Source organism: Pezoporus occidentalis, unplaced genomic scaffold (genome assembly GCF_034315485.1).
Source record: "Pezoporus occidentalis ecotype Australia unplaced genomic scaffold, CSIRO_AGI_Poc_V1 ctg290, whole genome shotgun sequence".
Lineage (NCBI taxonomy): Eukaryota > Metazoa > Chordata > Aves > Psittaciformes > Psittacidae > Pezoporus > Pezoporus occidentalis.
The window spans coordinates 37,698-65,152 of NW_026914830.1; the positions used below are offsets into that span (position 1 = coordinate 37,698).

Below are 27,455 nucleotides of genomic sequence, written 5' to 3' on the forward strand. Positions count from 1 at the left end.
GTCCTGCAGCCCTGGGGTGCACACAAGGGGTGCAGATGCCGGGTAGGGGGGTTCTTTGGCCCCTGGGGTGCACGCAAGGGGGTGCAGATGCGGGGTGAAGGGGTTCCTGTGGCCCCTGGGGTTCACACAAGGGGTGCAGATGCGGGCTGAAGGGGTTCTTTGGCCCCTGGGCTTCACACAAGGGGGTGCAGATGCTGGGTGAAGGGGGTCTTTGGCCCCTGGGGTGCACACAAGGGGTGCAGATGTGGGGTGAAGGGGGTCTTTGGCCCCTGGGGTGCACACAAGGGGGTGCAGATGCGGGCTGAAGGGGTTCTTTGGCCCCTGGGGTGCACACAAGGGGTGCAGATGCGGGGTGAAGGGGGTCCTGTGGCTCCTGGGCTGCACACAAGGGGGTTCCTGTGGCCCCTGGGGTTCACACAAGGGGGTGCAGATGCTGGGGTGCACACAAGGGGTGAAGGGGAAGGGGGTCTTTGGCCCCTGGGCTGCACACAAGGGGGTGCAGAGGGGTTCTTTGGCCCCTGGGGTGCACACAAGGGGTGCAGATGCGGGGTGAAGGGGGTCTTTGGCCCCTGGGGTGCACACAAGGGGGTGCAGATGCAGGGTGAAGGGGTTCCTGTGGCTCCTGGGCTGCACACAAGGGGTGCAGATGTGGGGTGAAGGGGTTCTTTGGCCCCTGGGGTGCACACAAGGGGGTGCAGATGCGGGGTGAAGGGGTTCCTGTGGCCCCTGGGGTGCACACAAGGGGGTGCAGATGCGGGGTGAAGGGGTTCTTTGGCCCCTGGGGTTCACACAAGGGGTGCAGATGCGGGGTGAAGGGGTTCCTGTGGCCCCTGGGGTGCACACAAGGGGGTGCAGATGCGGGGTGAAGGGGGTCTTTGGCCCCTGGGGTTCACACAAGGGGTGCAGATGCGGGGTGAAGGGGTTCTTTGGCCCCTGGGGTGCACACACAAGGGGGTGCGGATGGGGGGGATCCCGGGTACGGGTCCTAACCCCCCCCCCGCACCCCGCGTTCAGCCGCGCGCGTTCCCGCGGTGGGGCGGCGCGCTCCAGCCGAGCAGCGCCCCCTGCTGGCCACGCCTCCGCCCCTCCCCTGCGGCCGCGCCCCGCCCGGCGTGCGCTGCGCGGTGACGTCAGTGGCGGCGTGCCCCTGCTCCCGAGCCGAGGAGACCCCGCAGCGAGTTGCCAACGCCCGGCGGAGACTCTAAGGTGAGCGGAAGCACCGGAGCGGGCACGGAGCCGCCGCCGCCCCGCCGCTACCCCGTGCCCTTGGGCACCCTCGGCCGGCCCCGCCGCCGTGGGCCGGTGCGTCTGCCGCGCGAGACCCCCCCCTCCGCGCCGTGTGTGGGGGGGCCTCCCGGGCAGCCGCCGGTGGTGGTGGTGGTGGTGGTGGCGGTCGGGGTGGGGGGGGGCAGCCCTTCCCAGAGCCGCGAAGGGATGAGGGGGTGCGGCTCGGCCGCGGTGCCGGTGCTGGGGCTCGGCTCGGCTCTGCCCGGGGGGGGCGGCGGCCGCGCCTCCCCTCCCGTCCCCTCCCCCGCTTCCTGGCGCGGCGGGCGGCGGCCGGACCCTCATCGCTTGGGAGCGGCGGCAGGAAGCGCTCCTGCGCGGGGTGCATCGGCCATGGCGGGGCCCGGCCCTGCCCCGGCTGCGGGCTCCTGCTCGGGGGGCTGTGGGGTCCGCTCAAGGGCCGGGTTCTTCCGTCGAGCTCTGTGGTAGCGCTGAGCCGCAGCGGGGGGTGCGGGCGCTGTTAAAGGCTCAGCCTAAGCTGTATGCGCTGCGAAAAGTCAGTTCCCACACGAGAAGGAGCTGGGAGGCGCTTCTGGGCTTGCGCTGCTCTCGGTTCGAGGTCTTTGGCTCGCTCAAAGGCCGTCCCAGCGCCGGTGATGCCGCTGGTTTTGATTCGGGAGGGAGCCGGTGCTGCCTCGAGGGTTGGTGTTGACATATGTTTGTCTTTCTCCTTCGAAATCTCATCGCGGTGTGCATGCTGCAGCAGCACGTCACCTAGCTGCGGTTTAGAGGTTTGGTTTGGCGACCTGGACTTCCAGCTGCGGGTTTCCCTGTGCGGGTAGAACTCACAGCTGGTGGCAGCAGTGGGAGACGCTCTCCGGCCAGGTAGCTGGGAGCAAGCAGCGGCACTGTGAAACCTGTGCTCGGTGGAGGATTGCAGATGGACAGAATCCCTGGTGTCCTGGCTGTGTGGGTACCCCCTGTGCCTGGACAGAAGCACGGGGAAGACACGGCCTTAACCAGGAGGCCATGTTAGATGACAACTGGGTAGTGAGGAGCAGTTTGGTCTGGCCATCTGTGATTGCCTTTGTCTTGTGTTCATGTATGCCTCTCCTTCTTGGAAAGGAGATGCTCGCTGCCTTCATTCAGGGCGTTCAGACTCGGTGCCCCAGAAGCCCTTGGTTTTCCTTGCCTTTTTTTTTCCTGAAAGGTATTTAAAACCTGGCTCAAGCTCCTTGTGTTGCTAATAGGAATAACTCAGGAAAGCACTTAAAGCTTCTCTCTCTTTCAGGATCTTATGCAAACCCAACTTCAGATAGCAAGCCTTTGTATTCGGCTAGCTATATGTGGAAAATCTGCTTTGTAAACTGTTCCTTCTGGTTAGGCTAGGATGATGGGGAAGGCAGAATAGGCAAATGTATACCTGAGACACAGGTCTTGTGGATGCACGTAAGACCTGAATCAGTGTATTGCTAACTAGAAGTGGTTCTGCGTTTAAGCTGTTCATGTGTATGCTTCAGTAACAATGAGGAAAGGGTTTTTTAAGTCTTGGCAAGGAATAAAACCTACTGCGATGCAAGATAAAACATGTTTGTAGTTTGGTAACGTGTTGTAGGCAGAAATCTTAATCGTCAGATTTGCATACTTTGAACTTGGCTATTCATGACCTGCCGCTGATGCTCTACATACATTATAGGCCCTGCTTTGAGGGTGGTTGTTTGCCTCAAAGTTGTGGCCTGTTCTGGGGGAAGTTTGTGGTGTTTTCACCGTAGAATAGAAATGCCCTGGAAGTCGTGGAGTATCTGAAATGGAAATGGCAGAGCTACTAAAAGAACAATAGTAAACAGAAATGGAGCCCATCTGAAACTGGTTGGGATTTCCCTGATGAGTGTGCAACTGGGCTTTTCTGACTTTACGGGAAAGCCTGTGAGAGGCTGATGTTAAGTGCAGCATGAAGTTGACTGCAGATCCTGATGTGACAGTTCCTCCTGGTTAAATGCAGCTGTAGTACTAAAACACATACCTTAAGTTGTATGAGCACAGACAGCTGGTCATCTTAAAACCTTCTCAACAGCTCCCTGTTTCCCTGCAAGCTTCAGAGTTAATACAGTGTGGTGGTGCCACTGGGTTCCAGCTCTGCTTCTGGCTTTTGAGAACTTGTACAAGAAATGAAGATGCATTATTGCAGCCGAGGTGTGTGTAACCTGCTGCTTGCTGATGCGGGTGCTCACAGCTTCTGAAAGTCATCCCTGGACTTGTGTATTTTAGCCCTCTTTTTGCCTGCCTTTTGTGGTCACCGCTTTCGCGCTGTCATTAGGCTCAATCGTATGGGTTTCAGTGGTCTGAGCTTCTAGAGCAGTAGCCTGCAAGGAGGAGTTGTGGGGGATGTTGGTGTCCTTGCTTTTGAGGCTTCATTCCTGAGGAAAGAACAGCACCTTTTTTTGTAGAAGATGAAGGTGCTGTCAAATTAAGTGGAACTGAATCTGGTTTCTGGTACTCCAGGTAGCAAGAAGCTTTCTTTAACCGCTTGGTGTATTGTAAACTTCTGTCTTGGCTCCTCTGACCCTACTTGGTAAATGCAGGTGAACCCTCTCCCCCCTTTATCCTTTAATATATGACAAATAAACCAACTTCTTGACTAGGTAAGCTTTTATGCTGAGTTTTAAAGATACTCAAGGTATCTTTACACTTCTGCAGCCTGTTAAGTGATTAGGTGGCTTCCTTCAAGCCTTGTTTAAAAAAGCTTAGACAATATAGCTAATGGTATGCATCAAAAAGGACTGTCCCTAGGAATGACAGGTGAAACCCTTTCCAGAGCTTCCCCTGGGGCTAAAGCCCAGCACAGAGTTATCCTTCCCTGTGTACATCAGGCTGCATCCTTGTGATGGGTGCAGGTAAGTGTCTGAGGTGGGTGACAGGGTAACACGGTGTTCCCAGCTTCTGATGCTGCAACCTTTAGGTTGTTCTTGGGTTGAAGAACTGGGTTTGTTTACGCAGCCTTGGGTGTGCAGTAAACCTGAAAATAGTGAGTGCAAGAGGCAGAGTTTCCATGTTGTTGTTGTGTAATTAATCTTTGTTATCTTCCTGTTGGCTTTCAGATAGTGATGTCTATTTTGAAGAGTTTCAAACCTTCAGGATACTCTTTGGCCTGTTTTGAGCTGTCCTTTTCTTGAGCTGGATGGACCTTTCTTCTAAACAAGTGACATTTTATAAAGAGAAAACAAAAGAGTTAGTTTTGCAAAAGCTTCTAAACCCTGTTGTTCTGTTTTAAGCTCTTGTGCTGCTGATCACCCTGCTACTTTTGCATGTTACAGCGTAATTCCTAGCAGAGAGTTGGTCTGTGCTCTCTCTTTTCTTGTTGTGAAAACCCAGACTAAACCCAACATTAAAAAGGTAATGTGGGGGCTTTCTCTGAGCCTTTATGTGTGGAAGGAGTGTGCAGGGACTGGCTCATCACTACTAAGACTTCTCTGGTTAGGTTGGTGGTCTCAGCACGTGTTCCGTTAAGTCTAGACCCAGCGATGGCAGGGGAAGGTTTTACCTGGCTCGTGCAGTGTTAGGGACAGGCTCTGTAGTGGGAGGGGATCCTGGCATTCTGCAGCCACAGCAAAGGCTGCCAGAATTGTCTTGGTCTTGTAAGGAGCTGCTTTGAATTGTTCAGCTCTTCTCAAGTTGAAAGATGCTGTGCTGTGTCTTTGGCCAATAATGAGTGTTCTGTTTTGGGGAGGGGAAAATGACAAAAATGCTTCTCGGCTCTGGATGGAAGGAAAGAAGGCATCTGCCACCTCATAAAGTGGTGTAGCTGTTTGTGTTGGGGCAGCTGGGGCTGGTAAACAGCTCAATGCAAAAGGGCTTGTTGTGGGAGGGCTACGTGCTGGCCTTGGCTTGGGCAGTGGCGTGCTCTGCTTGTGGCCGAGCTGGAGCTCAGTGATCTGAGGTTTTTTAGTGTTTGTGAAATGTTGCTGAGCTAAGTAGCTCCTCTCAAGCATCTTCAATCTCCTTACTGCTGAGAAATTCCTGGTTGCCTGATGGAGTCTTGGTCCTGCTGCCTTGGCCATGGTGCTGTGCGTATCTTGTCTTGTGTCTTGGGCTGCTCAAGGGAGGGTGGTTCCAACTGCTCTGGTTCCTTCCTATGGTTAGGTGAGCACAGGGCAACCTGTCGTGCTTCAGTCTTGCTGAGTGTTCCAGCTACTTTGTTTTAGTAGAATCCCAGTGTGGTTTGGGTTGGAAGAGACCTTAAAGCTCATCCACTTCCAACCCGCTGCCACAGGCAGGGACACTTTCCACTAGAGCAGGTTGCTTCAAGCCCCTTTGTCCAACCTGGCCACAGCTTCTTTGGGCACCCTGTGCCAGCACCTCAGCACCCTCACAGGGAAGAACTTCTTCCTAGTGTCTCAACTAAATCTACCCTATGTCAGTTTAAAGCTGTCACTGTCTGGCAAAATTGGCTTTTGCAGTGTTTTTTAACAGAGCTTTATCTCTTTAGTCTTCAGACAGTGTGGTGCTACTCGGTCTCTGTCATCCCTGAGCACACAGTCCTCCTGTGGTGCATGGAGCACCAGCAACTGTCCCACTCCCTGAGCTGTGACAGGAGCGAGGGGTGATCAGTGGAGTGGGGATGATCTCTCACAACTGATGTGCCTTCAGGGTGCTTCCCATTATGCAAAAAAATGTGCCTCAGAATAGAAGAACTTCTGCCAGTGTCTGTTTTACTGCTGTTAAATGTAGTTGGCCATGGGTATGAAGAGAGAAACGTTGAAGCTGGTGAGTGCCGTGATATGGCTGTATAAGCAAAAAGGTCCAGCTTGTATTTTTAACTGTTAACAGTATGAAACTAGGCTAATAAAGATAGTTCTTTTTAATGCAGTGTTAAAAAACTGAACAGGTTTTTGTTGTATGGTTTGTGTGAGACAGCTTCTTGTGTAGGGTATATAAGTGAAGAGTAATAATGAAAGATTAAAATGCCTTTGGGAGAAGAGGACTTAATGTAGGCCCACATACTTCCCAGTGTTTAATCTGAGGCAGGTTTTCCCAGTGCTGACAGCTGGTTTTGGCAGTGTAAGCTTACCTGGAGTGATAACAGAGGAGTTGACACTTTTGCTATTTCCTGTTGAGGTGGTGGTAAAGGAAAGGTTGTTATTCTGAGCCCTGAAGTGGGACAGGTCAGCAGTGCTGGTGCTGGGGCAAGTGGGCAGATGTGGTCATGGCTGCACTGAGCAGCCTGCATGGGCAGCTTGTTTTTGTTTAGGACTACAGTGGATTGAGAAGGCTTTCCCTTTCTGTTGGAGTTGTAGAAACATGTTATGGTAACTGAGGTTCATGCTTTTAAAATTCCCCTGCCCAGCTATCTTCACTTATCTGGTGTGTGTCTGCTTTACCAGGTTGTTTTGGGGAGCCTTTAGGAAGATGTACAAAGCAGCTGTTAGTTCTCACATGGTTAGAAAAAGAAAGTTGCATTAGACATAGAAAACATCAGTTGATCTCAGTTTCATTTTTGAGAGGTCTCTTATGCTTCCTTGGTAATTTGGAGTAACTTGTCTAGAAATGTGTGCTTCAGAACCACAGAGCTGTTTGTGATACACGTGCTCTGTTAAGTGACAGACTTGGGGATGCTCCAAGATCCCGGACACATACTTTGTCTCAAACAGGGATTGCTGTAATGACAGCAAACGTTGTGGCTTTCAGGAACAACATCACCCCCAGAGCTGAATTGGGGCTGTCATGGTGCTGGTGTGGCTACGTCAGTGGTGATCACAGAATGGTATGGGTTGGTCCTGGAGAGGGACTCTTCATCAGTGACTGCAATCGCTACAGCAATAGGACAAGAGGAAATGGGTTTAAACTTAAGCAGGGGAAGTTCAGGTTAGATATAAGGAAGTTTGTGAGGATGTGAGATGCTGGAACAGGTTGCCCAAAGCAGTGGTAAATGCTCCATCCCTGGCAGTGTTCAAGGCCAGGCTGGACAGAGCTTTGGGTGACAGGGTCTAGTGTGAGGCATCCCTACCCATGGCAGGGGGATTGAAACTAAATGATCTTAACGTCCTTTCCAGCTGTATTCTATGATCCTATGGAAGGGACCTTGAAGATCGTCCAGTTCCAATGATGATAATCTGGTGTCTCTTCACAGAGTTGGCTTTTGTGTGACCAAGTGTTTCCTGTTCTTGCATCGACACCAGGTTGAGTCTGTGGGTATGGGCAGGTGGGACACAGCCCACCAGCATGCTCCACTGCTATGGGACCTGAAACCAGGACACTGTGGATCTGAATTCTCGCCCCAATTCTTGTGTTTGTCTTGACAGCCACTTGTAGGCCCTGTGTGTCTTAGTTAGATATCTTCCATCTAAACCAAATAGCCACACTGTGTTTCTGAGGCAGTTCCCATGTGGAATACAAAAGGCAGGGACTAAAGGATTGTCTGACTTGTTAGTGGCAATCAAGCAAGCCACAAAGCAACCAAACAGTATTTAAAAAGGATATGTTTTTCAAGATCCTGAACTGATGTGGTACAAGACTGTTTCTTGAGTCTGCCCCTTCTGCTTTTTGCAGGTATTGCCTTGGACTTCACCATCTGTCTTGCTCTAAAGGAGTGCAACTCCTGTGCTGGTGTGTAGTTTGGCAGCTTTTTAAATACCCAGGCTTTAATGCTCAGCTTTGGGAGCAGATGCATTTGTGTATTGAGGTTGTGTGCCTGATACAGGCTGAGCTAGGGGCAACAGACAGGTGACTTTGGTCACCAGGTGGTTCACATCACAATATATTCTCTTAAATTTCATTTACCACATTAATACCATAGAAATGGCAGATGTGTGCAGGTCCGGGGTGAGGGCTCCATGAAGAAGATGATTCCTAGCAGGCTGAAAGGTGGGCTTTGGGCTGGAAGATTTGGGTGATGTCTGGAAAAGGCCCCTGGACACCTGTGGAGGAGAATATCAGCTGTGGGGAAGAAGGCCAGTGCTGGCCAAAGAGAATACTGGCCATGCTCTTGAAGCCAGTTTTGCCTTCTGTGCCTGTTCGTCTCTCTGGAGTTCAGCTCTGAATGAGAGAGCAGCTTCTCTTGGTGTTTTGCGTTGCAGATTTGTGGTAATATCAATGCACTGAGAAGTCCAGGGTCTTTTAACTGTCTGGTTGACAGCTGAACTTCACCAGTGTGGTCTTTTCACCAGAGGTTTGTGATTTCTGATGGAACTGGTGCATTGTCTGCAGTGATCTTTGTGGTGAAGCATTTGCTGTGCCAGGTTTGTGTTGCAGATACGCAATTGGAGCCTTCTCTGCATAATGCTGGTGGGTATCTCTGGGGGGGAAAGCATGACTGCTGGGGTTGTAGTAGCTGATTATCTCCCTCATGCCCTTGATCTGGGAGACTTTTCACTTTGGAAAGCAGCAGTGTTAGTTTGTAGTAGGGATAGAGGAGGTGGCAGAGGGCAAGGACCTTGAAGTGGTAGGGCAAGGGTGCCTTGAAATGCGTGTGATTAACCTAGGAACCAATGATGAACTACAGACATGTATTTAATAATGTGTGTGTGTGGGGGGTTATAAGGTAGGAAAGCAGCGTGGAAGGGTAAAGTGGTTAGCACATCATGAGTAAAATCCTGTGAATGTTGTTACTTCCACTGTGGACTCCCAAATGCTTTGACCCCACCGTGTTACCTGAGTGACCTGTTAGTGTAAAATAACCTTGTTTGGGAGGGGAAAAAAAGGTCTTATTCCTGCTTTTCAGAAATGGATCTGTTTGATCCTTTCCAACAGCATCTGGAAGCTGCGAGGGGCTGGTTCCCCTTGGCCTCCTGAGGTAATGGTGTGTACTAAAGAGCATCATGAAATGGCTCTGGGTCATCAGGCAGTGGTTGCAGCGGTACCTGTGATGAAATGGCAGCAGTTTCAGGCCTGCCTGAAAGAGGAAGCTGTGGTGCTGCTGAGGCTCGTCAGGAAGCTAGTGCAGGATGTGCAGACAGATTTGACAGCTGGGTTTCCTTTGCCTAGGAGAATGGGCGCATTTCAACCTGAAAACAGACTTTGGGTAGCTTAAAAATAAAAGGAGTCTTAACAAGCATGAAGGTTTATGGTTTCTGCTTCAAATTGCTCGTAGAGCAAGAGTAAAGGCAAGATCCTGCAGATTCTTACCCCTTGGTGTAGCAGGGAAGACTAATTGTGTATGAAGAGCCAAAAAATTCACTTCGTGGTTTACAGTCAGTAGTTCCTACAGCTTCTAGAATGTGTTGCAGCTACTCTGAGTTAGAGACTGATTTTAGAACTGAAGAGTTCCTGTAGTAACACCGTGTTTCATGTGCTTCCACTGAGATGGGAAGCTGAGGCTTGCACAAAGGGGGTTGTGGTCCTCTGTGTTGGGGTGCACGTGGGACAAGGTTTCTTGCAACTTGTGCTTAGTGAATGGGAACATGCTGTAGGTACTGTGTATCTCCAGCCTTCTGTGACCTATCCATGTCTCTTGGTGTGTGCACAGGGCAAGAAAGTAGAACTCCAACTTTTCCTTTGCATTAGGAAGTATTATAGATCTACACCGCATCCTACTGGGACTTGAGTTTAACACTTGCATCTCTGTTGCCACGTTTTGGGATTAACCCTAAGTGCAGATCAGCTCTCTGATGAAAGCATGAGGCTGTAAAATGGGCCAGTTCAGTCTGGAGCAGGGCCACCCGATGAATCTGCTCCAGCTCACAAGGCTTTGTAGTCGAGTTTCCAGGATGCTGGCTCCCAGTTCTCCTGGGTTCTGCTGAGTTCTGTGAAGTTCTGTTCGTGTGACCACGTGCTGAACAGATTAAAATCCAGCAAGTGTTAGAAGCATGGTCAGTTAACATGTGCTGTAGTGAAGAGCTGATGTTTTTGATTACCATACAGAGTGGTTTGAGAAATCAGTTCAGTGTGGGGTTTTTTTTTAAGTCTTTAGAACTTGCTGGGCAGCCCTAAGTCACACTGGCTGGTGTTGCCTTCCCAGTCTTTATCAGCTCTTCTCTCTGGGCTTGGCCCGATGGCTCATGATTACATGGCTCAAAATCCACCCCCTGCACTCAAACTGGGATGACTTCAGCGCTTTCCAGTCTGTTTCAGTTCCCTCAGATATTTGAAACTACTCGGTGTTTTCTAGTCCTGCTGGGTGTTGTCAATGTAGACTTCCTACTAGCTGCTTTGGAGGGGGAACAAACCCCAAACCCTGGACTTTCTTTCTTTCTGCCTCTTTTGGTGTTGCATTCAGGGGATGACTTATTCTGTAGTTGTAGCTCATGTTGGATTAAATCACTTTTAAACCCCACGTCCATGATGTAAGTATCTTCAAAGCTATTCCTATGGAAGAGCACGTCCCAGGATCTAAGCTCAAAAAATGAGCCTGTTTTCAGCTGTCTGCTGTGGACTTCTTAGAAGTGGAAATCATGAAGTGGCTCATCCAGCTAATCTAGAAAGCTGACTAATCCAAGGAAAACAACTTATTCAACATCTCCACTTTCCCATTGGTAAGCTGTTGGAGCCCTATGCTTCAGACTCGTGTCTGTTTTAACCTTAGGTCATCTTATTTCAGTATTTAAAGATAAAGTTATATATCCATTAAGGAAAAAAAAAAGGGTGAGGGGATCCCTTTACCTGGATATGTGCTTAAATGCATTTGGTCCTTTAAAGATGTGATCCTGAAGTGTCTCTTGTGGTGGGGGGGCAGTTAAATAGTGGTATGAGAGGGGTGGTAGTTGCGTGGCACATACAGAACTTCTGTGAGCCGGTTCAGTGCTTTTAATGGTCGATTATGTTGATACCTTCCTTTAGAAAGGAAGAAAACCAGCAACCAAACAGGAGTGAACTTAGGGTGCAGAGTTGAGAGGAAGCCCTGCTTTTATAGGAGATATTCTTAATGTGAACTGCTCGTGTTCTCTGCGGTGTGAGGATAACTGTGTACATAAAGATGGTGTTCACTGTGAAGGGCTGCTACAGGAATAATGGGATCCACAGGCAAAGTGTATGTGTGTGTAGCTTGTGCTTTGTCTTTGCCCTGAGCCCCTACCAAAGCCCAGCAGCTTCTCCCCCAAAGCCAGTGTGGGCACTGGGCTGTGCTGAGGTGGGGAAGGACATGGAGTTTTGCAGCATATTTGTTTGAGCTGATGAGCTTTCTGATACTGTGGTTCCATTTTGTTGTTTGCTTGATGCTCTCTGGAGTAAGAAGTTTTAAAGAGTAACACTAAGCATATGTTTATGATATGTGAACACATGGGAGGTTTTCTTACACAGTACAGACTGTTAAGATGTGTAGTTAATCATGGATTGGTATGGAGCAGTGAACGTAGGAAGTGCTTCAGAGTCTGGACTTTTCCTCTAGCGTGGGTTCTGGGTGGCTGAAGCGGATATGAAACCGGAGTTATGGATAAACAAGGAAATAGAAATAGCTGGGGTGAGAAGCTAGGAAAGGAGATAGAGCAGGAAGGGAGGGGAAGGATAGGGAATGGCTGGGATGTCTGCTGAGGGGTGGAAAGGGAGCTGGGTTTCTCTGAAGGGGCTGTTAACCTGGAGGTGGATGGGCTCTGATGGCACCTCTTGGGTGGGCAAGGGCAGCTGGGACAGGGGTTTCTGGCTCTGGGGGGACTGTGATGAATTCCAGTTCAGTTCAAAAGGCATCTGAGATGTGTCAGGGACACCAGTGTGAGAGGTGTTTTGTATTTCATATATTGGCTCTGAACAGGGTTCAGGGAGGCTGCTCCCTGTACTGTGCAGCAGCATGGCCCAATGGCTGGTGGTGGTGCCCTGTTCCATGGGGGACGCAGCAGGGCAGGCTGGTGAGTTGGGCTATTTTAACAGGAGTGTGCTTGAGTTGTTACCCATGCCTGGTACCTGTCTTGATTTGCTTCTGAAATCTGCTGAACAAGTGACCCTTCCCTTTCCACCTTTGCTGGGAGCAAAAGCCTGTCTCCATGTGAGACTGAGCTGCTCTGGTGCCTGCCTGCTTTCTGGTGCCTTTTTTAGTCTAAAGTGTTTTCTGTGCTCAATGCCACCAGCATAACAAGGCCCATCTATGCAGCACCTCCACAGCTGGGGCAATATTGTCTAATACTGCCTAGATACAAACCTGACCTGAATGCAGAAAATGTTTCTTGAAATGGAAGCAATTGCTTTGTCCATCTGAGTAAATGTGTTCAGTTTTTTTTGTAGCATTAATGAAGGGCCTGTTGATACGCTTCGCTGGTCATGTGCTGGCTGCAAGTGAGGTCTGCTGCATAAATCAATGGGTTCTGTTATTCTGATACTGAAACACTTAACAGGGGAGCCAGTACAAGAGGATTTGCCTGTGCAAATCCATCATCTTTATATGTTGGAAGAAGATTGTATAAATGGAAATGTATAGACGGTGGCAGTGGTGTTGTGAGTGTGACATTCCAGATGTTGCCTGATGTTCTGCTCCAAGAGAGCCTTTGCTGCCACTTCCTGTACTTGACTGCTTGTACATCTCCCTGTGGCTGGTGGGGATGGTGGTGATTAGTTTGCTTCTACAAGTACTGTTTGTAGGAGCTCCTGAAGTTGTTTATTATGAAGGTAACTGGCTTTGTGTAAATCTCTGAGCATCCCTACAGCATCCGAAACAAAACTGAGTGCTGTAAGTTTAGAGTTACCAGTTATGTTTCGCTGCAAGTGTGATGCTGTGATGTGTAGTATCAAATCATGCTGCAGCTGGGACCAGAGCACTCAAAAACCTGGAACTGCATTGTGCTTCCAGATGCCTCTGAGACATGAAGTGCCCCCATGCAGAGTTCAGTAGGGGTCAATTCAGTTTTAATGCAGTTACCCCCACCTGAGAGCTGTGGTGCCATCCGTGGGAGGGTAAAGCACTGCCACCATCCTGAGGGTGAATTTGCTGCAGAGGCTGTCCCTTCCTGTCCTCTCCCCCACACCCTGGCAGGGGGTAACTCGGTTTGCAAATCTGTGTTGCTGTAACTCAAATATGGAGATGTTGAAGGTCAGTGGGGGCTTTGCCTGAGGCTTGTGGGGTCAGGATTTCACACCTCTGTGTGGGTGAATGGCCAGAGGCCTGGCACTTCTTGCATTGAAGTCATATATGGATGAAGGGCAGCAGTGTCTCACACTGTAGCTAATGTCTGGAGGAGGTGCTGATGGCAAATACTGATCTCGTTCTTGTGCTGAAGGCTGTGCTGGAACAGTGTGAAGGTAGCAGTGCATGATGGCTTTGTAATGTCATGGGAGTAACTGGATTCCCTGGGAACTGGCACCCCACTGAGCTGTTGGCCACTTCAAAGTGGGGATAAACGTACATGTTATGTAGCAACTTGAACCTGAAGGTTGTAGAACTGTACTTAGGCCTTAAAAAAGGTGAGGGGAGGAGGAATTAGTCATGTTTACTTCTGTCTGTACCTGCTTATTTTTATCCCATAACCTAGTTTGAAAGGTGCTGCTGCTGTGTTTCTTGCTGAGCTTGCTTTACCCAAGTGCTCTCCAGAGGGCACGTCTCCTGGGAGGCACGTGTGTTACTGGGCAGCTCTTGGGACCCCAGCTCAGACTTTCAATGCCTCTAAGGCTGGATGCTTCCCTGCATTAAAAACAAAGCTGGAAAAGCCTTGAAGACGTTTTTGCCCACCTCTGGGTAAGTAGGTAAAAACAGTGACTGAATTTACCCAGTGCTCCTTCACGGTGCAGAGAAGTGACTGCGCCAAACATAGTCTGAGGTGGTGCAATGTATGCTGTGGGAGGGGTCTGGTGTTGAGAGGAGGTATTTGCATGTATGAAAATGAGCAGCTTCCTATTGGATGTGTGATGGAGGCACAGATCTACCAGGAATGTCTTGTTTTCAGATCCCAAACATGTGCTGTAGGTGGTTTGGGCTCCCGTCAAAGCTCACTGATGATGTGTGCTGCTATCTAGTGAGTGTGAGAAACATCTAAATGTGTGTATCTCCTTTTTTCCCTAGGTTCTGTTGGAGCTGATATTCAAGTAGACTTCAGCTATGCAGACGATCAAGTGTGTAGTCGTGGGTGATGGTGCTGTTGGTAAAACCTGTCTCTTAATCTCTTACACAACAAATAAATTCCCATCGGAATATGTACCAACGGTAAGTGTGCCAACGGCTCCCATTGTCCTGGGTCACATTGGGGTTGGGCAGCAGGAGCTTCCTTCCTAACTAACCTTTGGGCATATCCTAATGCTCATTCTTGCAGCCTGCTTTCCTCTTGGAGACTAACTAATACATCATGGGAGAGTAGGGATTGCTCTGATATGCTACTGCTGCCCATCTTTCATGCTGTCTGGTGGTGCTGGGCTGCCTTTCCTCTATCTAGGCAGTTCTTGCTGCTTGACTGCTCCTCAGAACCTGGGTTTCTGTTTGTTGATGCCACCAGATGGGATTCTGTGAATGAGATAATTTGCAGTTGTCAGGACTGTGAGTGGAGAGCAGGCAGCAGGAGCACCAGCTCTCAGCCTGCTCCCTCAGCCCTTGCTACACCTTCAGTTTTAGGGAAAACAGTATTTATGTTGCTAGAATAGCCAGGGTCTATTTTTAGATGCTCATTTTTGCTTTGCAATCCAGAGGTCTTGCTGTGAGTTACAAAGTGTGGCTGGTTAACTGCAGCTAAGCTTGAGAAATAGGTTTGGATTTAGACTGTGCTGCCTCATTCATTTGTACTTCCAAATATCTGCATAGTCCTTGGCTATTTCTGAGTAACCTTTTCGAGTTTTGCAGGCTTGTCGTTCTGAGATACTGAATCCCTGCCTTATGTAAAGCTCAAAGTGGGAGCAGTTTGCTGCCTGCCTGTGGTGTGTGCATTATCTTTCTAACAGAAGAGTGCTTTTCTTCTCAATCTTGCATATGCTGATACAGCTCGGGCACTCAGGTGGTTCAGTGTTTTAGTGAGGTTGCTGCAAGACACTTTGACATGAGTTTTTCCTGAGTTTTCTCTGTTATGACCCAGAAAGGCCATCATCTACTGATAAATGAGTTGAAGAGTTTATTGAGGTACCTCAGACAAATTTGGATCTGGAAATGCATCACAGAGAGGTTCAGCACCTGCTGGTGAAAGGGTCAATCATCTTTTGTGCTATTATAAAGCAACTTAAAAGAGCAGAGGGCTCCTCTGAGGTGCCAGGTAGCTCTGCCCATAGCTCTTTTGGAATAGTCACTTCTTTATAAAGATACCCTCTGTGGAAAAGAAGCTGCAACAAACATCGTTGCTTCTTTTGGGGGTATTGGCTTTGTCCACTACCCAGAGCTTTTCAACTTGCCAACTTTGAGGTTTGTTAAGAATAGGACAGGCTTCCACAGAACAAAAGTGATTGTATTTAGTTGTGGATCAGGAACTAAAGACGAAAGGACTCTCAGACCCGTGTTCAGGTTGGATGCAGTGGCCACTGTCAGGAGCCTGAGGGTTGTGCTGCAGGCATGGGGACCCAGGTTCAGCCTGTCTCATGGAGGTCCTTTGGTACAGATCACTCAAGAAGTTGTATTTGAAACTGTGTATTGCCGTGCTCAAGTTTTTGAGGGTGGTGTTAAGTATCCTGCTGTGATGCTCTGGGACAGCCACGTCCTGTGCTGACCTGTGGAGCTCTGCTTGCCCTATTTAAGCTGTTCTTTATGGTCAAGACAAAATGAAAGTGGGAGTTCAGGCAGCGAGTGTTTCTATACTTACCCCTAGTGACATGATCCTTTAATTATGTTAAAAAAATGCTGTCATCTTACAGTGTGTATTTTGAAAGCTTCTGAGTTTGCCCTGCAGATGGTGGTACTGTCTGAAAATCCCCGCTAACACCTTCCACTAGAGGAGGTTGCTCCAAGCCCCATCCAACGTGGCCTTGAACACTACCAGGGATGGGGCAGCCACGTCTTCTCTGGACAAACATTGGAGAATGCACCAGTCCAGATTGATGGATGAGTTTCTTTAACTTGGCACTGTGTCTTGCAGCCCTCTCTCTTGTTTGAAGCTATTTCCCAGTGGGAGATGGGCTTCATACTTCTGGTTACACATGATTTGTCACCTGCATGTTCTTGATGCCATTGCCATTATCAGAAAGGACAGCGAGGGGCATGTCTGTGGAGAGGCATGGGCAGGTTGGGGGTGAGTTCTGTCCCACCAAAGCTCTGGGCTGTCTGGCACTGGCAGGAGTTGGAGCTTCTTCTTCTTCTGCTTTTTAGCCTGTTTGGCACAGTCCAGGGTGAAGTTGTCTGTGGATTATGCTGTGAGACTGCAGTGGGTCTGTCTGAAGGGCAGCCCTGTAACCCTGGCCAGCTTGGGGCTGAACCCCAGACCTGTTCAGTAGTAGCTGTACCTTAAAAAGCAAAAATGAAAAATCCCATTTTGTAGATAGAGAGCTTCAGAAACGAATCCTGACGCAGGGGAATGCTGATTCCCCTAAAGGGCAGCTTCAAGTAGTATTATTGACTCCCTGTCCACTGCAAAATGAGGAGTGTCTTTGGGGGATTAAGCTGCTGACCATCTTCGGTCATCTGAAAGAAGCTTTGAAAGAGCAAATGCTCTGACCTTCAGCATGGACCATACCAGTTTCTTGTTCTGACCCTGGCAGTAGCTGAGTTCCCATCCTGGTCTGTTCTTTCAAGCCTTGAAGCAGTAGGCATGGCATACTGAACGTGCTCTGTGAGGTGCTTCCCACCCTCCTCAGCCCCAAGACCTTAGTCTGGGGTGCTCCATGAGGCAAACCCAGTGTGCTGTGTGAAAGATTGGCTGCAGGTAGGGAGGTGGGGGTTGGAATCTCTTGTACTTTAAAATCTTGAATGCTGATCCAGGATAGTGTGCCAGGGGTGGACCTCTGCTTCTGCCGCTGTTCCTGGGGATATGCAGCCGCTTTCTCAGTCCCTGTGGGTTGTGAAGAGTTGGGAAAAGTCAGCATAGTGTCAGATACTGCTGTGAGCAGGACAGTCGGGTGGAGGGGAGGCAGATGGAGCTCTTGGACTTCAGCTTTGAAGCACCGTCTCACTGGTCTGTTTTTAGTGGGATTTTTCTGAAAGACCTAAGCTCTTCCTAAAGCCCTGTTAGTAGGTGCATGTGACTGCTTATTTCTCCCTCACTTGCATGAGAAGCTTTTTGAGATGGCTGCTGGCCTCTTCCAAGTGTTGTGGGTTCATTCCTTCTGCTGTGGGAGCTGCTCAGACTCAGTTTGCTGCTGAAGCAGAACTTCCCTGTGCTCACTCAGAGCTCTCTGCTGGCTTGGGGTGACCTTGGAGCACAGTGCAGGTAAAGGTGGGTCTTTTCGTGGCAGTGGGAAGGATGTTTTGCCAAGGGTACTTTCTGAAATGCTGTCTCCTGTGGTTCTGAAGATCAAATGGTTCTTGAATGAAGGATACTGACCTCAGACAGTTTACTCCTTTATGTGGGTGTTGAAGGAGGCGGCTTTGGGTAGCTCCCTGTGCTCAGTTGTGTTGTAAACAAGTTACTGGGTGAAACCCTTTCAGCATAATTAGCTTTTGATCTGCCCTTGAGGACAGGACTGTTGTGCCAGATGCTGTACAGAGACAATATAACTTAGGAGCCAGATTCTCCACTTAGTGAATTTGGCACAGACTGATTTTGACCATCTGTAGTGCTTCCTCCAAAGATGGAAGATAAATTCCTGTTGGAGAGATGGGCTCTATGGAATTCCTTGGATGCTCGCAGAGATGAATGTCAGAGGGCTCAGGTCCTGTCAGAAGCAGCCCCACAGCTCTGTGCCCTGAAGGGCAGTGCTGAAGTTTATCTGTTCAGTCTCTATGGGGATGTGTTCTATGTGTCACACCAAGTGTGAAGGTGGAGATTTGTGTGCAGTGTGGGAAATCTTTTTGCAATTGCAGGCAAGAGCTATTGCAGGTGTTCTACTCAATGGATTTTCCCCTGTTACCTGCAGTCATATACCCAGTGTTCCCTTGCTTTAGATGCCTCATGGAAGCAGCTCCTGCATCCCTATTCCAGATTGAATTGTCCTGTTAACAGCCTTAACAGCAATAGCACTGTGAGCCTCGTGGCTTCTCTTACCCTGTGCAGGTGACTTGCAAGGAGGAGCCCTGGCAAGGTGAGTAGGGTGCTGGTTTGAGAAGTGGCTTATCCACATCCTCTTGAATGTGTTTCTCTTGTTTTCAGGTTTTTGATAACTATGCTGTAACGGTGATGATTGGAGGAGAGCCTTACACCCTGGGCCTCTTTGATACTGCAGGTGAGAAATCAACTGGTTGGGTCTTTGTAACTGCCCAAGATTTAGTTGAGGTGATGCTGACCATGAAGACATACAGTCGATTATGTTTTTTATGAAAGGGAAAGATACTCCTTGATTCGACATTCTTGACCTTTGGGGAGTTGCTAAATTGAGTTCTTAAACAACCCAATAAAGCCCCCAAACAAACCACAACAGCAACCAAATACCAAACCAAGAAAACATTCCACTTGCTTTATAGAGCTGTTTTATTGTGTGACACCAGATGACAACTTTGGAACTTTCACCTCTAATCAAAGTATCAAGTCACCTCCAAACCTGGAAGATAAAGGGTTTCTGCATTTTTCAAGACGACTAAAGGAGGAAATCATGTTGTATAAAATACATGGATTGTTTAGTAAACAGCCTGTTTTTGACCAAATGTCAAGACAGAAGGGAGACCATAGGGCAGCTTCCAGTGCCTAAAGCTGCTGACAAGAAACCTGGAGAGGGGCTTTGGACAAGGGCCTGTAGGGACAGGCCAAGGGGAATGGCTTTAACCTGCCAGAGGGGAGACCAAGATGAGCTCTTAGGCAGAAGCTCTTCCCTGTGAGGGTGCTGAGGCGCTGGCACAGGGTGCCCAGAGAAGCTGTGGCTGCCCCATCCCTGGCAGTGTTCAAGGCCAGGTTGGACACAGGGTCTTGGAACAAGCTGCTCTAGTGGAAGGGGTCCCTGCCCATGGCAGGGGGTTGGAACTAAGGTCCTTTCTTTAGGGTTTCTTCCAACCCAAGCCATTATATGATTAAACCCCCTATTGCTAACTGTTAAATTAAAAAGAAATTCTTTGTTTTGAACTTACGCTATGGAGACCAAGCTCTTTGGAATAGTCTGTTAATTGCAGTAAGATGTTCTGATCGGTGTTTGGCTCCTCTGTGTCCATGGGGCTGTAACAAGCTGTGTAGACCTCCATCTTCCAGCTGCAGATCTGCCTCCATTGAGCTGTCCCAGGTGTTGAGTTAGGTCCTTTAGGATCTCAGATGTGTGTGCTCTCTGTGATAGGTGAGAGAGCATCAGTTGTTCAAAATGCCTCAGATCACAAGTTTTTGATTTGGCTCCCAGTGAGTACAACAGCTTCTTCAGGCAGGTTTGCTTCTGAAAGCAGAGTGCTGCTGAACTGAGCAGGAGGAAGCTTAAGAATGAGCTTGGGCAGTGTTGAGCTCGTGGGGCAGTGCCCTGCAGGCTCTCTCTGCCTCTGCTGGACTCAGGGGGAGGAGCCTGGCTTCCCCTCGAGCACAGCCTGGCCTGGATTGTCTGTGTGTTTCTAGGGGAATGCTGCTGGATGCCTGAACACACTCGCCTGTAATGGCAGCATTCTCTTCTTACTGCTTGGGGGATACCTTCCTCAGTGTTCACAAGCTAAGTCGGAACCTCCTAGTGATTGTTTTTCCTCCAAACTGCAGGGTTTTTTGCAGGGAGATGAAATTCGATGGCACAATACCTCTAATGAATGGAGGAGGTGCAGAACACCTCATCTACAGCCAGATCCCCGTTCAGCAGCTGTTCTTTATAACTGAGGAGAGTGTGATGCACTCTGAGGGTGTTTGATCTAAGCATTTGTTACACATGCTTCTGCTGGATTCCCAGCTCCCTGTGCTGTTAAGCTGCTCATTGTTACACAGCAACTGAATGATTTCTGGATTTGAGAACTAGGATCTTTGAATGTTTGGGTTCAGGGCATGTGTATTTGCTTAAGAGTTAGGATTAAACACAATAATGCTGTTGTGCTGGAATTCGCATTCTGATTGCCTGCAAAGGGCAGATTTTTCACTGTCTGGGGCTAATACTGTGTCAATTTTCTCCTCTGTAGGTCAGGAAGACTATGATAGATTACGACCACTCAGCTATCCACAGACAGATGTATTTCTGGTCTGTTTTTCAGTGGTGTCTCCTTCTTCATTTGAAAATGTGAAAGAAAAGGTTGGTTGAGTTCTGCCTAGAAAGACAACAGCCACAGTGGTTTGGAAGTATGTCAGGAGTTAGCTTATTTGTTACTTAATTAGTAACAAATACTGTGTCTTCTCTGTCTTTAGTGGGTACCTGAAATTACTCACCATTGTCCAAAGACTCCTTTCCTGCTTGTTGGCACCCAAATTGATCTACGAGATGACCCCTCAACAATTGAGAAACTTGCCAAGAACAAGCAGAAGCCCATAACTCCAGAGACGGCTGAAAAGCTGGCCCGGGACCTGAAGGCTGTCAAATACGTGGAGTGCTCTGCACTGACGCAGGTGAGGGGTGGTCTTGGACCCTTATTGCTTGCTTATATACCATGCTTTTTTCAGTTATGGGGAAAACCAGCTTAGTATGGATGTGAAAGGGTATAAGCTCTGTTCCTGGTGTTGACATTGTAGCTTTCTCTTTGTCCTGTTGTTCTAAGGCACAAGGACTTGGCAGTGGTACAAAGAAAATCAGCCTGTGCAGATTAGGCACAGCGTAGAGGGTGATGGAGGAGGATGTGTTTGCTGTTACGGCTTTTGTGCTGGAGGACAATAGCTACTGAAAACTTAGGTGTGTTATGGATAGTAAGTGGGACACAGAATGCAGCTCGCTGCTGAAGAGAGCAGGCAAAGGCAAAAAACTTCTTGAAGTCAGTACTGGTACTTCTGAGACTGGAAGCAGTTGTGAGCTGCTTTCCTTTCTTGTGCACTTGGTGGGGAGCTGTTTCCTGTGTCCGTTTTAAGGTGGAAGTTCTGTTGAAAGAGAAACTAATAATAAAATAGCTCTGAAGATGTAAACATGGTGATGTTGAGTGAACTGACTTGTGAACATGAGTCTAAAGCCAACAAAAATAGCTGCTTTGAGGCCAGGAAACCTGATTATCCTTTCCCTTTAAGTTAGGATTAGTAGGGTGGGGTGGATGGGAGCCATCGGCTGCCTCGCTGATGTGTGGCTTTGACTTTGGATGCCCTGGGAACTTGATCTTGCGTGCCTGGTCTTGCAGAACTGTGACAACTCTTCAATAGATTCCTTAATGCTACTCTAAAGAGCTTGCTCCTACCTGATGTGCATGGAATTAGGGCTGCACAGTGTCAAGTCCCTCACGTTTTCAGTTTTGTTATATTCATCTCTAGTATCTTCAGCACAAAGCTTTATTGCTAAGCTTCAAGAAGCCTGAAGTCCTGCCTGTCTTGCACCTTTTGCCCAGATTGCATGTTGATTAACAAAGCTTTGCCTGGCTGTTTGCTGGAGGAGGAAGAGGCTTTGATGGAATTGTGCAGGAGGTGGTGTGGTGAGGCACACAGTCCATCCTGGGGAATCCTTGATCCAAAGGTGCTTTTGGCTGTGCTTCCCTACTGCTCACATGCAAGCTGAGAGTTAATTGTGCTTGAGCTGTACTTCTCTTAGATGTGGTCACCCCCAGAGTACCATTTTTAGATGGTGTCTGGCACATCCTGAGTCCTGCTGCTGATTAGAACCTGTTAGAACCTGTCAGTTGGATTAATATGTACCAGGACCGTTTTGTCCTGTACTGCTTACTGAGATCCTTTCCTCTGTAGCTTTAAACTTGCCTTGTTTAGTCTGCTTAAATTGCATGGAAGCACTTAGAATTACCAGAGAAAGAGGTGATACAATTAAAAATGTCAGTGTTTATCCATTCTCATTTCCACATAGACTAAACTATCTGTTGCAGAGAACAGCCTCATGAATTAGAAGCTCAGCCTGAATTTCCTTCAGAGCACTAGTGCTTGTGTACCCATTGATGGTTTTAGGAGGGTGGTTTTCTTAGCTACAAAGCAGTCACAGTAGCTGGTTGCAACTGAAGCTTGACTCAGTTGGGTAGTTCAGTCTCTCCTTACCTTGGCCTTCATCTCCACAGTTCACCTTAGCAGTCCAGGGTGGCTTGTTCCTTCCCAGCTAATTTAGAAATGACTTTGACACCATGGTAGCAAGTGATCATAAAATCATGGAGCCAGAGCATGTTGTTTTTCCTGGGAGCAAGAATTTGCTTGTTGTATGGAAGAGCCAATGTTCTGGAGTCAAGAGGCTGAGTTATCTCCTCCTCCCTGAGGCTGGATGCCAGCAGTACTGAGGAGACAGTTCTATCCCTCCTTTCCTGGGCTTGTGAAATCCCTTTTTGTGATGAAAGCACTTCTCAATGTCTGTCTTTGTTTTTCTACATAACAGTACTAAATACCACTGTAAAAAGTGGGTGACACATTGCTTTAGGAAATGGTGACTGACAGACATGACAACTAAACAGACTGTAACACTTGAGTTAAATGCGTGAGTGGGCTTCCTGAAGCTCAATGCTGGTACCTAACACAAGGGAGAACTTTGAATTCAGCTCCTTTCCTCCCCCTGATGCTGGGTTGACAGTTCTGGCACAGTCAGATTTATGAAGTGTCTTAAACTGCCTGCAAAGGGAGGTGAAGGAGCTTGACCTCAGCCTTGTCCCAGTGCAGCACAGGAGCTGTGGTACTTTAACCACTGTATCGAGGCCCGTGTGCCAGTGGTATCAAACCCAGGTCCTTTCCTGTGGTTACTCTTGGTTCATCCAGGCTTTTAAGCCCACTCCCACTTCCACAAATATTTTGTCTCTCTCCTGTGTTTTTCCACCCCCCCCTCCTCTTCCCTTCTCTATTTTATTGCTGGATTCTTCAAAACAAATCCCAAATTCTGTCTTCCAAATTGATTTCTCCTGTGCAATAGGAAAACAAGAGCGGAATCCCCGAGCAGAACTAAGGAAGCATGTTTCCCTGACTCCTGCCCTGCCTGCATCCTTAATCTATCTAACAGGGCATAATGAGTTTATACAACAGCTTTATTCTTGCAGGGCAAGAAAATCTAATTAGTGCTCAGCCTTCCCATAGGCGTTATTGTATGATTTATCTCGGGTCTCCAGCTCTTCTGTCAGCTCATTTAAAAAGAGCTGCTGGGAGGATGTACAGAATGGCTGCACATGGTGATTTCCTTAACTTCTGTTCTCTCAAGTATAATCTTGCCTGTAACAATATGGACTTAAATGCTTCCAGATGGAATTGCCTTAAAGATCTCCCATGTAAAACAAGATTAAAGACCTTCTAGAAGGGGTGTACCAGTCCAGCCTGTGAGGGAGAAACCAGTTATATTTGAATGATTAAAAAAGTTAATCTTCATTTTGTTGTTGACAGGAAGTCATTGAAGTTTCTGTTTGTCTTGAGCTGGGCTCAAGCAGTTCTGAACTTCAGAAGGCTGCTCTCATGACAGCAGATTTAGGCGAGTCCAGTTAGCGTGGCCGGAGCTGGGTTTCACCGTTGGCATTAGTGTGGCTCAGCAGAGCTGCAGCTCCCGTTGTGCTACCGCAGGTGCAGTGCTTGCCTCGTGCTCCAGTGTAATCCCTTGCAGCCCCCTTGCAGCTCTCTGACTGCTTGTTGGATCTCAGTCACTCCAGTCCTAATGCTGTTCTGTCTTCCCATGACTTGACTGGTTAGACTGGCTTTGGTACTGAGCTGAATAACTGACCGCACCGTTACCATGCTGGCTCCTTAGCAGCACTGGTGAGGTGTCGCATCGCTGCTTCGGGGACTGGCATCCAGTGTCTGAAGGTGGTGACTGCTTCACCAGAGAGGTTCTGCTTCGATCCCAGATCCTGTTTTGTCAGCCATCTGGAGATCTTCAGTTATTCAGGGGCTGAATTCACAAAGCACAAGGAGTTTGGAGCCTTTGCTCTGGACTCACTGGGGTGGTTGGGAGCAGTAAGCCTGTACACTGGAGGCACTTGCTTACCCACTGTGGGTGACTGCAAAAGGTTTACCTGACCCTTTGGATCGCTGTGGTGGGACCAGCTGCTCTCCACTGTGTTTATTGCCCTGTAATATCCCCACGTGTGCGTTCACAGTGAAGTGGAAACCACCATTTCTTGTGCAGCGCCTCCCTCTCTGTGTTCCTGCCAACTGTGTTTGTGCCTCTGCCCTTCTTGGGGTTCATTTTGTCTTAACTTGGTCCATCACATGTTCTGTCTGTCTCTGACACTGACTTCTGGGTCATCTAAATGAGATTTCCTCCTGGGATCTACTTTGTTTCTTACAAAGTAAATCTGTTTGCTGCCTCTGTGAATTCAGCCTGGTCTATCCTGAATGCTCTTTGTATCTGCTTGTTTTTCTCTAATCCTCTAACCTGGCTGCTGTTTTTTCTCCTCCCCTCTGTCTTGTAGAGAGGTCTGAAGAATGTGTTTGATGAGGCTATCCTAGCTGCCCTCGAGCCTCCGGAAACTCAGCCCAAAAGGAAGTGCTGTATATTCTAAACTTTCTCCTTCCCCTCTTGCTGCTGCTTCCTCTGTCCCACTACTGTAGAAACCTGGTTAAAACATGAATAAAACCACCTTGATTGAAAGCTGTTGTGCCTGTTACCACCTTAGAGCAACCTCTGTATTAGCTCTGGACTGAAAACAATACTTAAGATCTTTAGTAAACTGTTGTGATGTGGAACATGAACTGGACTCGCTTAACTCTCTGCTGCTGGGGTTACCAGATGTGGGTAGCTTTATAATTCAGGGGGAAAGGATCTGGTTACATCATTCTTTAAAGAAAGATCTAAAGAATAAGACATGATGCTTGATCTTCCTCAATCCAACTGGAAGAAACCGCTGGGTGTGTTTTCAATCTCTACTTGTGACTCTTGTTAACTGTATTTGCATGCCAAAAGTACCTGAACCGGTGATCTGCAAGTGAGCTGTAACGTGAAGGGTTTTCTGGGTCTCCTTTGTGCAGTGAGATGTTTTTCTGTTGCTGTTGCTTTGGCTGTCTGTGCTATGGTGGAGTATTTGTCGGTCCTGGGGGGAAGGAAATCTCAATGTACTTGCTACTGCTTTATGAACTGTTAAAATTCTTGCTTTCACTAACATGGTAGAGCTCTCCATTTCAATAATAGAACCTTAAAGCCTGTTACTGTAAGATGTAAAGCTGCTTCTTACTATCATGCTTCTGATTTTTATTGTTTTAAGGAGAAAACATCAATTGTAGCTTGTCTTTCAAGTTTGAAATTAAAAACTGCAGTTGTTTGTATAAATGACTGATGAAGCTTTATTCTGATTTGCACTTCCTGGCTTCAGTTTAACACTTAACCCCGCGTCCGGTGCCCGCTCCTGCTCCTCCATCCCGACTCCTCCGGTACCATCCACAGCTCCTGGGCTCTGCCTGTGGGAGCCTGCCCAGCACGGGACTGGGGCTGTTCTCCTGCATGTCTCTTGCCTTGTCTCCTCTCCTTCACACGGGTGTCTGCTGCTCTGGATCGGGCTCTTCCATTTGAATGCAGCACTTCCTGCTTTGTCATTAGCATGTGAAATGTGTTAGCAGCCAGCTAATGATAAAAATTGCCTTAAGGAAATGACTTTGGTACATGTGCATTGCTTCGTGTGAAGTATAGAATCATGGAATGGTTTGGGTTGGAAGGGACCTTAAAGATCAACTAGCTCAACCCCCTGCCGTGTGCAGGGACAAGTATACACCAAGTGTTCTGGTCTGGTCTCAAAGGAGTCGTGTTCCCATTCAGAAAACCAGGTGCTGAAGCACAGCAAGGCGCTGGGAAGGAGCAGAGGAGGCTTTGGGAGTTGTAGGTGGCAAACCTGGGCTCATCATTCAGGGGGTTCTCTGCCGCTTGGCTTTCGGTGCTTGTGTTTGTGTGAAAGCTCTGAAATGAGACTGCCCCTTTCTCTCTCTGCCCCTTTCCAGAAAGGCCTAAAGAATGTATTTGACGAAGCGATATTGGCTGCCCTGGAGCCTCCGGAGCCGAAGAAGACTCGCAGGTGTGTGCTGCTATGAACATCCCTCCACAGCCCCTTCTGCAGAGCTGGTGTTTGATGTCGTACTAAAAGCAATGTTTAAAAATCAAACTAAAGATCCAAATTTTAAAGTTTGTTTTTCGCAATAATGACAAATGCCCTTCACTTCCATCCCTCCCCCCCCCCAGCCCTGTGTGAGATGAGAATGTTAGTGTTTATTCCCCAGTGCCCCCTCAATTCAGTTAAACTAGTTAATTTTGAGTAATTCTCTATTACCAGAAAACACTGATCAGTACTAGTTTTTTATTTTGTTTACTGTTTCTAATTTGTTTTTTTGTTTAAGATCCAGGCATGCTTGTGATGACTTTCTCTGTAACAGACTAATTCTGGGCTGCCTTACTGCAGCCTTGTCCCATAGGCCAGTCTGGCAAGACTTAGTTCTGGTGGCAAGAACTCGTGGGGCTGTTCTGCAGCCAGCCAGCAGCCTGGGTGTGAGCAGACTTGAGGGCTAAAGGCAAACACGGCAAAGTAAAATGTCCCAAGCTGGTGCTCCTCTAAGGAGGAGTGTAGAAAATGCATCTGCATCTCCTCTGAAGTTGCCTTGTATCTCTTCCCCTGGCTTTCCACCGTGCAGGTCATAAATTTCTACCCCACCCTCTAAGTTATGAAGCCTTAGGAATAGGAGAATCCTATTCTCTGGGTGCACCATCAGACTTGAAAGTAGCTTGCCAGCCTCTTCTTAATCTTTGACATCATAAGCTTTTGTCATGTCACGGAGAGCTGCACCTTTTTAAGCATGCCCAATGATTCCGTTGGCTCTTAACAAACCCATCTTCTGCCAGTCCTCAATTAGAGAGAAATTAATTACAGTGACCAGCACATACACTGCTGAGAGAACCTGCTGTGGGTTCAGATGAGTTCTGGAGCTGGCCCTGGTGGTGCATGTCTTCCTGGATGGCTCAGCATCCTCCTGGGAGGAGTGGAAAGGGCAGACCTGTGTCAGTGGGAAGGAGCTGCAGGGAGGGGTTTCTGCTGTTTGGGTGGCACCATGTGGGGACCAGTGAAGGGAATCCCCTTTCTCTTCATTTGGCTCCTAGGTACCCTTGAACCCATCAGATGGGCTCCAGCCCGCTGAGGTGTGTGCAGGGTCTCCCCACACTGACTGCACCATCGTAGGGGTTTACCACAAGATTATTTGGCCTTGCAAATTCAAAGTTTTTTAAGACTTAGGGAATCTTCTCCACCTCCCAAAATTCCAGTTTCTTGTAGACTCGGTAGTGTTGAACCAATGCTTTTTCATGTCTAAGTTCTTTGTATATGCATTCTTTTCAGATGTATTAAACATAAAGTATCTTCACAA

The 27,455-nt window shown here is 48.3% G+C and overlaps 1 protein-coding gene across 2 annotated transcripts; it reads left to right on the plus strand.

Moving 5' to 3' along the window:
- Positions 1 to 1,080: 1,080 nt before the first annotated feature.
- On the plus strand, positions 1,081 to 27,455 carry CDC42 (cell division cycle 42). 2 transcript variants are annotated; one of them, XM_062626326.1, is made up of 6 exons: positions 1,081 to 1,206; positions 14,138 to 14,278; positions 18,288 to 18,360; positions 20,204 to 20,313; positions 20,427 to 20,624; positions 26,046 to 27,455. In XM_062626326.1, exons 2-6 carry the CDS (start codon positions 14,174 to 14,176, stop codon positions 26,133 to 26,135), a joined length of 576 nt encoding a protein of 191 aa, XP_062482310.1. In that variant the 5' UTR covers positions 1,081 to 1,206; positions 14,138 to 14,173; the 3' UTR covers positions 26,136 to 27,455. The 2 variants fall into 2 exon arrangements, with proteins under 2 accessions (XP_062482310.1, XP_062482311.1); XM_062626327.1 differs by lacking the exon at positions 26,046 to 27,455 and adding an exon at positions 24,530 to 25,386.